Source organism: Entelurus aequoreus, linkage group LG06 (genome assembly GCF_033978785.1).
Source record: "Entelurus aequoreus isolate RoL-2023_Sb linkage group LG06, RoL_Eaeq_v1.1, whole genome shotgun sequence".
Taxonomy (NCBI): domain Eukaryota; kingdom Metazoa; phylum Chordata; class Actinopteri; order Syngnathiformes; family Syngnathidae; genus Entelurus; species Entelurus aequoreus.
Window position 1 is genome coordinate 44,427,286 of NC_084736.1, and position 15,000 is coordinate 44,442,285.

Genomic DNA, 15,000 nt, shown 5'->3' on the forward strand with positions numbered 1-15,000 from the left:
ATGAAACTCCGCCCTGACAGCCCCGCAAAAGAGGACATGTCCGGTGAAAAGAGGACGTATGGTCAGTCTATGCTAGCCCGTTAGCTGCTAGCATGCTAGCAAAAGAGGACATGTCCGGTGAAACCGATCGCTGCTAGCATGCTAGCAGCGACCGGGCTAGGTCCTGACCATGCGTCCTCTTTTCACCGGACATTTCCTTTTTTGCGGGGCTGTCGGGCGGTGTTTCTTAAATGCCTCAAATGTCCAGCATTTTGAGTTAGGGTTGCGTGTATTTTCAATGTACGTTCAGGGTTAAGAAGGTTAAAAACACAACAAGTTGTGCGCGCAGCAGCATTCGTGAGGGAGGGGCAGAGACAAAGAGCGAGAGAGTTGTGATAAACGTGCATGGGTCGTCAGGCTCTGCTTTTTATCGATAAATTCATCAGATTTAATTTTTTATTATCTATAGCAGGGGTGTCAAAAGTGTGCATTTTTGTAACATTTTCCTTGTTTTATTTGGCAAGTTGAAAGAACACGGCGCCAGTATGTTGGTTTTTTTCAACAAAATACTGGAAAGGATAGAAATGTAGTTTGTCTTTTTTATCAGATTATTAATCGAAGCAATAATCGACAGATTAATCGATTATCAAATTAATCGTTAGTTGCAGCCCTAATATATATACACACACACACACACATATATATATATATATATATATATATATATGTATGTATGTATCTATGTATCTATATATATATATATATATATATATATATATATATATATATATATATATATATATATATATATATATATAGATACATAGATACATACATACATATATATACACACACACACTCCATATTTTTCAGACTATAAGGCGCATGTAAATTTTCTCAAAAATTGACAGTGTGCCTTGTAACCCGGTGCCTCTAATGTACGGATTAATTCTGGTCGTGCTTACCGACCTCGAAGTAATTTAATTTGGGACGGCGTGGCGAAGTTGGTAGAGTGGCCGTGCCAGCAATCGGAGGGTTGCTGGTTACTGGGGTTCAATCCCCACCTTCTACCATCCTAGTCACGTCCGTTGTGTCCTTGGGCAAGACACTTCACCCTTGCTCCTGATGGGTGCTGGTAGCGCCTTGCATGGCAGCTCCCGCCATCAGTGTGTGATTGTGTGTGTGAATGGGTAAATGTGGAAATACTGTCAAAGCGCTTTGAGTACCTTGAAGGTAGAAAAGCGCTATACAAGTATAACCCATTTATCATTTATTTATTTACATGGTGTTATGATAAATTTGACCAGTAGATAGCAGTCACACATAAGAGATATGTGTAGACTGCAGGATGACACCTGTTTAATTGACGTCAGCGGATTATCCATAGACGTTTACCCAAAGTGATTTGTGCGCAGGTCTGCCATTGTAGTCCGTACGGTAGTCAATAAGCTCCTTCTTTTTCTCTATCCTCTTGTTGTGGGGCATTCATCCTCCACATCATTGGTACTTTAACTTTAACTTTAACACTGTTGCCATTTCTAATATAAACTAGCGTACAGTTGTAAATTACATCTGTCAGTAGACTCGCTATGGAGGTGTTAAAAACTACCGGGGAGAAGACGCTGTTTAAGTGGAGGCACGTGAATAAGACTGTGGACTAGGGCTGAACGATTTATCGTTTTCAGATCGAAATTGCGATTTCAGAAGTCTCAATCTTGAGATCGTGAAGGCTTCGGTTTTAGACGAACGTTATTTAGCTCTCCTGGCTGACATGTCTGTTGTGTATATGCAGCCTGCTCGTGCTACTCTCATGCCTTGTCAAACTCACCAATCAGAAGTGGTAAACTACTTGTGAGCAGGGCATGCCGTCACGCTAACCAATCAGAGGCGGCCATTGACGAGGCTACCGCGTACACGCCCACTAACAACTTTGGTGAAGAAACAAACGTCCTGGAGGAAATGGCTGCTGCCGCCGGGTCAGAAGTGGAGGAGGATTTAGTTTTAATACAGAAGAAGAGCAGCACGTCTGTCATTTGGGACTACTTCGGTTTCGAAACTTCAGATGTGCATCAGAAACAGGTACTTTGTAAAACTTGTCGGGCCAAAGTCGCCACATCCCAAGGCAACACGACTAATTTATTCCGGCACTTGAAAAATCACCACCGGCAGTTACACGACGAATGTATGACCAAAAAGTCCGGTGAAAAGTCAACCCCGAGCGATTCAGCCCATTGTAGCAAACATACCACAATTACAGCGTCGCGTGCACTTTACCCTGACTTGTGGTGTCAGTTTTTGTAAAAAAAAAAAAGATAAATGCTAGTTTTCAGGAATATTATGTTCTATTGTTAACAGAATAGATGTGCAATATTTGGGTGCTGCTAAGCGGTAAATGAATGACCCACCTATTTTAATGTCTGACATATTTTTCAGAAGGGCAGAGGTTGGGTCATTTTGTTTTTGTAATAGTATTTTCTTTATTACCATTACTTTTCAATTTCACTTTAAAATATTGTTCAGGTTTCTTCCAGGGTTGAATAAAGTACTTGAATTGCTGCTATAGATGTTGATAGGCTAGCTCTCTTGAGCCATAAAAGACTGACCTACCTACTTGAGTATAAGACTGTTTACATAAGGTCAGGATCCTTTTTTTCCTTTATTGAAGTTGTTGAATTTTGTTTTTCTTATTATATATTAAGCATTGCTTTTTGTGTTGGAATTGTTTTGTATTTTATTTAACTTAAACTTTTTTATTTATCTTAACATAATTAAGGTTTTTGTACTGGTTTTAGTTCTTTAGTTTTAATAACTGCTGTTGGTCAAGAACTTTGGAGAATGTACATGCATGTTTCTTAATAAATACATGTTTGAAGCAATTCTTACCTTTTAGTATTCATCCTTGCATTACATAGCATTTAATGTTTTCATGGTATATCATTTTTTGTCATGTTTTAAATCTGTTACTGTTACTGAAGCTTGATTTGAAAAGAAATCGTGAGTCAAAATCGAAATCGCAATTTCTGTCAGAAAAATCGTGATCAGATTTTTTCCTGAAATCGTTCAGCCCTAATGTGGACAATATGTTAGAAGCCTTTTTATTAGTCAGAAATAAATTTGCAACAAAAATAATATTTCCAACCAAAAATATTTGTAACCCCCGCCCCGCCCCCCCAAAAAATTTGCAACCAAAACGTATTGTTTATTAAAAAAATATATATACATTTTTAATTTCAGATCCTTTTTTGTTTGTACATCTTTTTGGGTTGCAAATCCATTATTTTTGTTTGCAAATATTTATTTTGGTTGAGTTGCATAAAAAGACATTTCTCTCCATAACCTATATTAATCTGTCTTATTAAGAGATCACATATTAGTCTTTAAACCGATTTCTTCAGACGAGTTCACCATAAAAGCAACACTATTAAAAGTAAAATTAATTAGGGTAGTCAAAATAACAAGTTAACTCATGTGATTAACCACAAAAAAATATTGCAATAATCATGCAATATTAATCGTGCAATTTTTTGGACTGTACATGACTTTGGATAAAACTATTTAGAATAAGTTTTGTGAAAATAAATTCAAGTTCCTGTATGAGATTCTGAATATAAAATTGCATTATGTCCAGATATGAGGTAATTTTTAAGTTAATTTAAATTATGCAAGCGTGTAATAACCTGCGATTATTCACGATTAATCCAAATGAAAACTCAGGCATTAATCAGATTTAAAAATAATTATTATTTGACAGCACTAAAAATAACACTAACAAATCAAAACAAAGCCATTGCCATGGTGCGTTCAAGCGCTCATACCTGTCAGGAATGTGAAGGCCGGTTCAGCCTCGGAGCCCATTATTTTGATTTTACCAAAGAAGGGGAACGTCACACCGTATGTGGACTTGGCCAAGGCCTCGATGTCCCGGCTGGTTCCGGTCTCGGTGTCGCCAAACTGTCCACAGGGGAAGGCCAGGACGTTGAAGTGAGACGTTCCCAGCTCCCTGTGGAGCTCCTGAAGTGACCTGTACGCAGTCTCCGTCTGCTCGCTGTGACTCGCCACGTTTACAACCAGAGAAGCCTGCATGGAGGGAAACTCTTAAGCATCACTCTAAAAGGCATATTGAATAGTTATTCTATTTAACAATGCTTGAAGCAAACGCAAGTAAAAGTTTGCTCGGACGTCGCAACGCCACTTGATGATGTGGACTTACTTTTCCTCGGTACTTCTCCAGAGAAACAGCCCTGCCTTTGGCGTCCTTCACCTCGAAGGAATAAAAGTCCTTCGGTTTTCGGGGCTTGACCAGTTGTGTTTGTAGTAAGAACAAGCAGCCCACGCCGACCGTCATGCTCAGCAGAACCGTCAACTTCTTCACTTTGGGCCCGGAAGACTTGGCGGGGTAGCCCCCTAAGGCCTCCATCTTGGAGGGGGAAAAATACGAATCCGAGGGGTGGGGGTGAGTTAAATTAGCGAGAAAACACCGGAACCTGTGTGCAACCAGTCTTCAAAATACTAGACTACAACCGGAAGCGTGTTGTATGAAAATCAATTGCACTATTGTATTTCATAAATGTAAATTATTTTAAACCTTAACTTTTGACCCAGACCACACAGAAATATAAGCTTCTTTAAAAGTGCTGTAAAATATATATTATTTTGTACCAACTCTAAACAAATAGATAATTTGCTATTCTTAGTATCCTCAGTGTGATCAAGGTTTAGCTGGAGCCTATCCCAGATGACGTTTGGTAGCCAGCAGAGCCAAAAAGTGCACTCTAGCAAAAGTACTGTTACTTTAGAGCAGTGCTTCTTAATTATTTTTTTGTTACGCCTCCCCGATGATAAGGAAAACATTTTGTGCCCCCCTCACTCTCCGCCCTGACTATAAATAGTATTGTTTGTTTCTAAAATTGTTAAAAGTACACCTCTACATAACACTGATTCCATATTAACATTAAAGAAAAGAAAAAAACTATATACATCAACTAACTTACTAATATTGTTTTTAGTCTGTAAAAGAAAGGATTTAAAGCGCATCAATTTACCTGACATTTCAAAAACATTTAAACATGTTAACTGACATGCAATAACTCAGTGCTAAAATAAAAACATTCTATGTAAATTAATAATAAATAATAGTATATACAGTATGTTTCTTAAACTGTCAATACAATTTGAGTGCATATGAATATAGGCCCCAGCACCCCCCGTGACCCCAAAAGGGACAAGCGGTAGAAAATGGATGGATGGATGGATGAATATAGAGCTTCACTACTTTAGTCATAATTTTTGCCTTAAAAAACTCCCGACTTCTTCTGTTTGTTTAATATTGTCATTACTGCCACCAGTGGTGGAAAGATGTATTACAACTGAGTACCTGCTACGGCCCATACGGACCACAGCTGAGAAACCTATATTTCTTGGCGGCCCTCAAGGGGGCGCTCGCCCAACAATGGGTTAAGAAACACTGTGAACTTAAGATACATGATCATAAATGGTATTTTCAGTAGGACATTTATTGGTGCAAGGGACAAAGTTTTTTTTTTTTTTTTTTTTAATGTAGCGCAGCATTTTAAGCTTTTTTTTTTAGGAACGGAGATTACTATTTTAATGTTGAATTAAAAAAAAAAGTGAATGATGCAAAATACCCCCAGGGACTTAAATGGCAAGTAGGCTACTGTAATTACATTAATTAGTTAGTGGCATATTTACAATTGTGTGTTTTTATGAGTTTGATAACATGCAAACAAAATGTTTTGCTTTGGGACATTGTGGACTCACTTGAGTGTGTTTATTGTATGCATGTTGATGTTTTTACAGCGTGAAAATGCGGCATGTGTGACGCCATACAAACGCTGTCGGATGCAGCTCATCCACATGCACGGCTGCCAGAGTCCTGCTGCAAGTACACCTTTCACCACTGGGCGTCGCTGTAAGCCCAACTTTGAGTTTGACGCTGTCTGCCAGAGGCTGGAGCTGGACTCTCCCACTAGACAACATGGAGCAGCACAGACTAGAGCAGAAGGTAGTGTTTTTATTTTATTTCTGTGGATGTTATCGATTATTAAGAAAATATGTAATCAACATTTAGACCATTGGTATAAAATGTATCCCTCACATAAACTTTGTGGGTCCACTTCCAATCTTTACCTCTAATATGTTAGTAGTTGTGATAGTGATGAACATCACACCGTGATCTTTGGGGTTCAACTGTCAGATGCATCACATCTTTTTGCCAGTTTGAATGATAGACGTTCTTGTGGACAAAAAGTAAGGGTGTTCACTTTTTCACTTCAGTTACCGATATTGGAGCCTTGAATATTGGCCGATAACGAGAAGGCTCTGATACAATAACAGCGTGAATCGTAAATACTTTTATTATTTTGTAGTGTGGAATGGTTAGAAAAGGTTTGACAAAGTAACATTATTTAAACACTGGTAGGTATGAAACACACTAACTTATTTGTTATTAACCGTCTGGGATTAACTCATGCTGTCTTTAAGTTGAAGTTTATCTAGATAACTTGGTAGTGTTTGAACTCCACATTAAGATCATCATGGATCCACTTTATATTGACGTGGACTTGTAATTTAAAAAAACCAAAACAACTTGTACTGTCTTTAAGTTGAAGTGGAGTGGTAATTTTTTTCATGGCAATGCCTACTGCCGACAATAATTCGTGAAGTTAAGCTCATGATGCAGTAAGTTGATGATGCGGACACGTTTGTTTCTGGATACTTTCTAATACGCTCCTACCTTGGAGACTTTGTATAAGTAATATGCATCTATAATTATTTGATACTTGTTTATATTGACAAATGTGCTGTTTTACATTGCAATATTGTTGTTGTTCAAGTTTATTTTGAACATACAGTTACAATATGAAACATCACATATTACACATATTTCCATTTTCTCATTGCAACATGTTCAAAAAGGAGGAGGAAGTAGCCAAGCTTGTTTAATTATACACATTTTGCACTTCATAGCAATTACTAACACATTTGTTCACTTACTGTTCTCAATTCGTAACACAAAATGTTTGTAAGGATTCTTCTTCTTTGTACTTTGTTAACACTGAGTTTGAACAGTTTCTGAAACTTGATCATATTAATACGTTGTTTATTCATAATTTTCATGATTGTAATTCCACATAATGATATATACTAAAGGTTTTAGTTGTTCTACGTGCATACAAGTGTTTTAAGTTAAATTTTCCCCAAGGTTATATTTCTCATCTTTTGTTGAGAATAATTGTTGTATATTCTTGGGTAGCAGGTTATAGTATGCTCCAAATCATTAAATTTTAATAATTTTGATTCAATAAAAAAGGGGTTGTGTGCTCTCTATATCCAACTTTATGTATTACTGTAACTGATCTTTTTGTGTAACACGATTAGTGAATGAAGCCTACTTTTGTAGGTATTTCCCCATATTTCTACATAATAACTCAGATATGTTCAATTAATTATTACATATGTCTTAGCTTGTGTGCTATTGTGTGTGTGCTATTGTGTGTGTGCTTAGCTGTTGTGTAGCTGCTAGCTCCTAGTAGCCTATAGCTTACATTCAGGGTGTAAAACTTTTTTCTACTAAGAGCCACATCACAGTTATGGCTGTGCTCAGAAAGCTGTCTGTAACAGTAAATATATGTATAGTCACCTCATGATGTTATTACTGTAAACTCAAGGTGTTTACTAAGTACAAAGAAGAAGTACAACTTTGATAAACATTTTGAACCTTATTGAAAATGAGATAATCACACCCATCTCACTACGGTAATTACAACCTATTCAACTATTTATTTTCTTAAGAGCTTTTTTTTATATTTTATTCATGGATTTAAATTGTGTACGAATTTAGAACAGGAAATGAACAAATGTGTATTATATATATGTGTATATATGTGTATAAATATATATACAAAGTGCTATAAAATGGAAAAGAGTTAGGATTAAGTAAGCTCTGCTTCTTCCTACTCCTTTTCGGACATGTTGTAAAGACAAACTGGAAATTGTGATGTATTATGTTGTAACTGTATGCATGTTCGAAATAAACTTAAACTATGAACCATATTATATATTTATTTGACCTACAACTTACTTTGAAATTATAAGTCAGGGTGACAAACAGATTTTTAAGTATTCATGTTTTTTCTGCTGATATCGGACCGATATCCTATATTAACATCAAAACAATGCACACCTAAAGAAATATTTTTTTTAAAATTGACTTGCATTGGCAGAAATACTCACTGTCTATTAATGAGTTCTCACGTGTAATATATTAAATTTTTTGGGTTTTACAGATTCAACATTAAGTGGAGACATTTCTCTCTGTGAGCCTAAAACGGGACCAAAAGCACAAAGCATTGCAAGCTCACAGAAACAAGTATTCACTATTAAAGCTTCAGAACAGGTTTGTTGACAAAAGTTATAAGGGAACACACAACCTTAAAAGACATAAGGAAATATATATATATATATCAATCAATCAATCAATCAATCAATCAATGTTTATTTATATAGCCCTAAATCACAAGTGTCTCAAAGGGCTGTACAAGCCACAACGACATCCTCGGTACAGAGCCCACATACGGGCAAGGAAAACTCACCCCAGTGGGACGTCAATGTGAATGACTATGAGAAACCTTGGAGAGGACCGCATATGTGGGTAACCCCCCCCCCCCCCCCCTCTAGGGGAGACCGAAAGCAATGGATGTCGAGTGGGTCTGACATAATATTGTGAAAGTCCAACACATCAGCGAAAGTCCAGTCCATAGTGGGGCCAGCAGGAACCATCCCGAGCGGAGACGGGTCAGCAGCGTAGAGATGTCCCCATCCGATGGACAGAATAGCGGTCCACCCCGGGTTGGGAGCAGAGTAGAATAGAAAAGAAAAGAAACGGCAGATCAACTGGTCTAAAAAGGGAGTCTATTTAAAGGCTAGAGTATACAAATGAGTTTTAAGATGAGACTTAAATGCTTCTACTGAGGTAGCATCTCTAACTTTTACCGGGAGGGCATTCCATAGTATTGGAGCCCGAATGGAAAACGCTCTATAGCCCGCAGACTTTTTTTGGGCTCTGAGAATCACTAATAAGCCGGAGTTCTTTGAACGCAGATTTCTTGCCGGGACATATGGTACAATACAATCTGCAAGATAGGCAGGAACTTGACCGTGTAGTATTTTATACGTAAGTAGTAAAACCTTAAAGTCGCATCTTAGGTGCACAGGAAGCCAGTGCAAGTGAGCCAGTATAGGCGTAATATGATCAAACTTTCTTGTTTTTGTCAAAAGTCTAGCAGCCGCATTTTGTACCATCTGTAATCTTTTAATGCTAGACATAGGGAGGCCCGAAAATAAAACGTTACAGTAATCGAGACGAGATGTAATGAACGCATGGATAATGATCTCAGCATCGCTTGTGGACAAAATGGAACGGATTTTAGCGATATTACGGAGATGAAAGAAGGCCGTTTTAGTAACACTCTTAATGTGTGATTCAAACGAGAGAGTTGGGTCGAAGATAATACCCAGATTCTTTACCGAGTTGCCATGTTTAATTGTTTGGTTGTCAAATGTTAAGGTGGTATTATTAAATAGATGTCGGTGTTGAGCAGGACCGATAATCAGCATTTCCGTTTTCTTAGCGTTGAGTTGCAAAAAGTTAGCGGACATCCATTGTTTAATTTCATTAAGACACGCCTCCAGCTGACTACAATCCGGCGTGTTGGTCAGCTTTAGGGGCATGTAGAGTTGAGTGTCATCAGCATAACAGTGAAAGCTAACACCGTATTTGCGTATGATGTCACCTAGCGGCAGCGTGTAAATACTAAAGAGTGCAGGGCCAAGAGCCGAACCCTGGGGAACTCCGCACGTTACCTTAACATAGTCCGAGGTCACATTGTTATGGGAGACACACTGCATCCTGTCAGTAAGATAAGAGTTAAACCAAGACAAGGCTAAGTCTGACATCCCAATACGCGTTTTGATACGCTGTAATAAAATATTATGATCAACAGTATCGAAAGCGGCGCTAAGATCAAGAAGCAGCAACATAGATGACGCATCAGAATCCATCGTTAGCAATAGATCATTAGTCATTTTTGCGAGGGCTGTCTCCGTAGAGTGATTTGCCCTGAAACCGGATTGAAAAGGTTCACAGAGATTGTTAGACGCTAAGTGTTCATTTAGCTGCTGTGCGACAATTTTTTCGAGGATTTTCGAGATAAACGGAAGGTGGGACACCGGCCGGTAGTTTACCATGAGGTCAGGATCGAGGTTAGGTCTTTTGAGTAGAGGATGAATAACCGCTTTTTTGAATGCTAGGGGAACAGTGCCAGAGGAAAGTGATACGTTTATAATATTTAACACTGATGGACCTAATAATACAAAAAGCTCCTTGATAAGTTTCCCAGGAATTGGGTCAAGTAAACATGTTGTTTGTTTTGTCCCATTTACACATTTTAACAATTCCTCCAATGTTATTTCATCAAAGAGAGAGAAACTATTTTGGAGGGCAATGTCCGTCGTATATACAGTCGTATCTGTGTTAATAGAACCCAGTTGTAGCTGAGATGCATTGTCTTTAATCTCTTTTCTAATGACTTCAATTTTCTTATTAAAGAAATTCATAAAGTCATCTGCTGAGTGGGTGGAGCTACTGGGAGGAGTCCCTTGTTGGGTTAGCGATGCTACTGTACTAAACAAAAATTTAGGATCATTTTTGTTGAGGTGGATGAGATTTGAGTAATATTTAGCTTTAGCTGAGGTAAGCATACGTTTATAAGTTATTAAACTATCACTCCATGCTTGATGGAAAACCTCAAGTTTAGTCGCACGCCATTTGCGTTCCAGCTTTCTACATGATAATTTTTGGGCTTTAGTTTCTTCTGTAAACCATGGGGTACGCCTTTTAGGGGCCCTTTTTAGCTTTAGCGGTGCTACACTATCAATGGTGTCGCGCAGGGCGTCGTTAAAGTTGTTAGTGAGGTTATCAATAGAGCCCACATAATTTGGGAATGGTGCCATTACCGAAGGCAGTAGGTCAGTAAGAGTCGTCGTTGTGGCAGATTAATGTTGCGGCTGCTATAGTAGTTATTATTATTATTATTAGTTTGCTGACAATGAGTCAGAACTTCGAATTTTATAAGGTAATGATCGGACATTACTTTAGTGTACGGGAGTATCGTAACTTTAGAGGTGGTGACACCCCTGACAAGCACTAGATCTATCGTATTACCGTTGCGATGCGTGGGTTCATTTATTATTTGTGTAAGACCACAGCTATCAATTATAGTCTGGAGCGCCACGCATGGAGGGTCCGATGGGGTATTCATATGGATATTAAAGTCCCCCATTATGATTATATTGTCGGCGTGCGTCACTAGATCAGCAACAAACTCTGAGAATTCACTGATGAAGTCCGAATAGGGCCCAGGGGGGCGGTAGATAACAGCCAGGTGGAGAGGCAGCGGTGTGACAAACCTCATAGTGAGCACCTCAAACGAGTTATATTTATTATTTAGGTTAGGTGTAAAATTATAGTTTTCATTGTATATTAGTGCGACACCCCCTCCCCTTTTAAGAGGACTGGCAACATTTGCATTGGTATAGTTAGGAGGAGATGCCTCATTTAGCGCAAAAAAATCGTCTGGTTTGAGCCAGGTCTCGGCGAGACCAACGACGTCAAGTTTGTTGTCTCTAATGACCTCATTAACTAATAACGTTTTGGAAGGTAATGATCTTATGTTTAAAAAGCCCATATTATAGGTAGTGGGCTGTTTTGAGGATTGTTTGTTGAAATTATCCGAACTAGCAATATTAATAATGTTGCGTTTATTATGCGTAGTGCACTTTAAATAGTTTCGACCATATCTAGGAATTGATACGACGGGAATTTTCAGATTGTTTGCTTGATGCTGCGATAAACTGAACGCATCATAGTTAGCCACCTCAGTACAATGTATGTCTGCCTCTGACACCGTCACAAAAGAAAAAACATTATGTGAGTTGTGTTTTATTCTAAGAGAATTGCTATGTGTGCAGGGATTATCCAGCCTGGCGCCGGCTAGTTCTAGTTTAAATGACTTCTTACCCGGACCCTCCACGCTTCTTTGGTTAGCTTTTCCCTTTGTTGTTAGCCCCGCTCGGCATCCCCGCTTCTGCTTCCGCTCACACCGCTTACGTCGCCTCCATTGGCGGTCCCCGCTAATACTTGACTCCGCTGCTACAAAGGCCGCTCGATGTAGCCCGCGAAGTATTCCCATGCTAGCGAGGAGGTCCACCGTACATGCATCTTTCAGTCTATAACGACCCGATCCATCCACATCCAGAATTGTCTGTCGGTCGTATGTGATCACAGAGTGTTCACGCTTTGAGCCAGCCATGAAATTGACAGAAATAACGGGTGTTTTTTGCCAAATCGCTCTACACTCCCAAGAGCGTTTGCAAGCCGCTGCCTTTAGGGCGCCGCCATTTTGTCTGTCTATTCAATATATATATATATATATATATATATATATATATATATATATATATATATATATATATATATATATATATATATATATATATATATATATATATATATACACACACACACATATATGGGCAGCAGGGTGGAGGAGGGGTTAATGCATCTGCATCACAATACAAAGTTCCTGGGTTCGATCCTGCGCTCGGATCTTTCTGTGTGGTTTGCATGTTCTCCCCGTGACTGTGTGGGTTCCCTCTGGGTACTCCGGCTTCCTCCCACCTCCAAAGACATGTGGGGATATGTTGATTGGTAACACTAAAAAAAATTGGCCCTAGTGTGTGAATGTGAGTGAGCCTATCGCCTGAATGCAGCTGAGACAGGCTCGAGCGACCCCCCGCGACCCCAAAAGGGACAGGCGGTAGAAAATGGATATATATGTATGTATATGTATATGTGTATATATGTATATGTGTGTGTATATATATATATATATATATATATATATATATATATATATATATATATATATATATATATATATATATATATATATATATATATCAGTGTTTCCCATAAACTGCCAAGATACCTGTGACGGTGGGGGCGTGGCTATGGGCGTGGTCACCATGACATCATCGAGTAATTTACATAATTTACTACAATAATATGATTTTCTCTAAAAAGGCGCAAAAAATGTATACTTACTAATTAATAATAACAGTTTTGTTTTAAACGTCCATCGATCCATCCATCCATCCATTTTACAATATAATTACAACACTTTATGTACATATTTATATACAGATTTGAACAATAAGTTATTCACTGAAATATATTTATTGATTGTGGTTCTTACAAAAAATATATCTTATAAAATATAAAAGCTAAAATGTCTCTTAAAGCTCTGCCCCTTTAATTAGTGCATACTAAATAATTTAACTTTAGCCTACTACTACAACCATATTATTTACCAGCAACATAAAGTGAAACAGAGGCAGAGGTGTCCTGCCACAGTCAGTAACAAATAAACAGAAAACAGTAGTGGTCAAATACAAATAAGGCAACAAGAGAAGTATCCTACACTTCTCTTTTGTAAAGTAAATCTGAACAGCATATGGGCATCTACATCAACTATATGATTTGTCTGAGAAGCTGGACAGGACAAAGAAAAAATATATATTTGTGGCGGACGTAATTCTTTCGTGGCGGGCCGCTACAAATACATGAATGTGTGGGAAACACTGTATATATATATATATATATATATATATATATATATATATATATATATATATATATATATATATATATATATATATATATATATATATATATATATACAAACCCCGTTTTCATATGAGTTGTGTTAGATGTAAATATAAACGGAATACAATGATTTGCAAATCATTTTCAACCCATATTCAGTTGAATATGCTACAAAGACAACATATTTGATGTTCAAACTGATGAACATTTTTTTATTTGCAAATAATCATTAACTTTAGAATTTGATGCCAGCAACACGTGACAAAGAAGTTGGGAAAGGTGGCAATAAATACTGATGAAGTTGAGGAATGCTCATCAAACACTTATTTGGAACATCCCACAGGTGAACAGCAAATAGGGAACAGGTGGGTGCCATGATTGGGTATAAAAGTAGATTCCATGAAATGCTCAGTCATTCACAAACAAGGATGGGGCGAGGGTCACCACTTTGTCAACAAATGCGTGAGCAAATTGTTGAACAATTTAAGAAAAACCTTTCTCAACCAGCTATTGCAAGGAATTTAGGGATTTCACCATCTACGGTCCGTAATATCATCAAAGGGTTCAGAGAATCTGGAGAAATCACTGCACGTAAGCAGCTAAGCCCGTGACCTTCGATCCCTCAGGCTGTACTGCATCAACAAGCGACATCAGTGTGTAAAGGATATCACCACATGGGCTCAGGAACACTTCAGAAACCCAATGTCAGTAACTACAGTTGGTCGCTACATCTATAAGTGCAAGTTAAAACTCTCCTATGCAAGGCAAAAAACGTTTATCAACAGCACCCAGAAATGCCGTCGGCTTCGCTGGGCTTGAGCTCATCTAAGATGGACTGATACAAAGTGGAAAAGTGTTCTGTGGTCTGACGAGTCCACATTTCAAATTGTTTTTGGAAACTGTGGACGTCGTGTCCTCCGGACCAAAGAGGATAAAGAACCATCCGGATTGTTATAGGCGCAAAGTTGAAAAGCCAGCATCTGTGATGGTATGGGGGTGTATTAGTGCCCAATACATGGGTAACTTACACATCTGTGAAGGCGCCATTAATGCTGAAAAGTACATACAGGTTTTGGAACAACATATGTTGCCATGGACGCCACTGCTTATTTCAGCAAGACAATGCCAAGCCACGTGTTACATCAACGTGGCTTCATAGTAAAAGAGTGTGGGTACTAGACTGGCCTGCCTGTAGTCCAGACCTGTCTCCCATTGAAAATGTGTGGCGCATTATGAAGCCTAAAATACCACAACGGAGACCTCCGGACTGTTGAATA

General features: G+C 38.3%; 2 protein-coding genes across 6 annotated transcripts in view; one reads left to right on the plus strand and one right to left on the minus strand.

Moving 5' to 3' along the window:
• Nucleotides 1-4,437, minus strand: part of gpx8 (glutathione peroxidase 8 (putative)) — an 11,765-nt gene extending 7,328 nt beyond the window's left edge. The window contains exons 1-2 of the mRNA XM_062050764.1: nucleotides 4,190-4,437; nucleotides 3,795-4,056 (exon numbers count right to left, since the gene is read on the minus strand). Of these exons, the coding sequence (XP_061906748.1) occupies nucleotides 3,795-4,056; nucleotides 4,190-4,396 (469 nt within the window). The 5' untranslated portion in view covers nucleotides 4,397-4,437. The remainder of the gene's footprint in view (nucleotides 1-3,794; nucleotides 4,057-4,189) is intronic.
• Nucleotides 1-15,000, plus strand: part of LOC133652239 (granzyme A-like) — a 79,016-nt gene that overhangs the window by 18,698 nt on the left and 45,318 nt on the right. For 4 of the 5 annotated variants that reach the window (XR_009826550.1, XR_009826551.1, XM_062050757.1 and 1 more), the window contains exons 3-4: nucleotides 5,797-6,001; nucleotides 8,286-8,395. Coding sequence is in view for 3 of the 5 variants with exons in the window: in XM_062050757.1 (XP_061906741.1) it covers nucleotides 5,797-6,001; nucleotides 8,286-8,395 (315 nt within the window). In the remaining 2 variants the exon portion in view is untranslated. Of the gene's footprint in view, nucleotides 1-3,649; nucleotides 4,433-5,796; nucleotides 6,002-8,285; nucleotides 8,396-15,000 lie in introns of those variants that run through there. The other variant, XM_062050758.1, reaches the window with a different exon arrangement.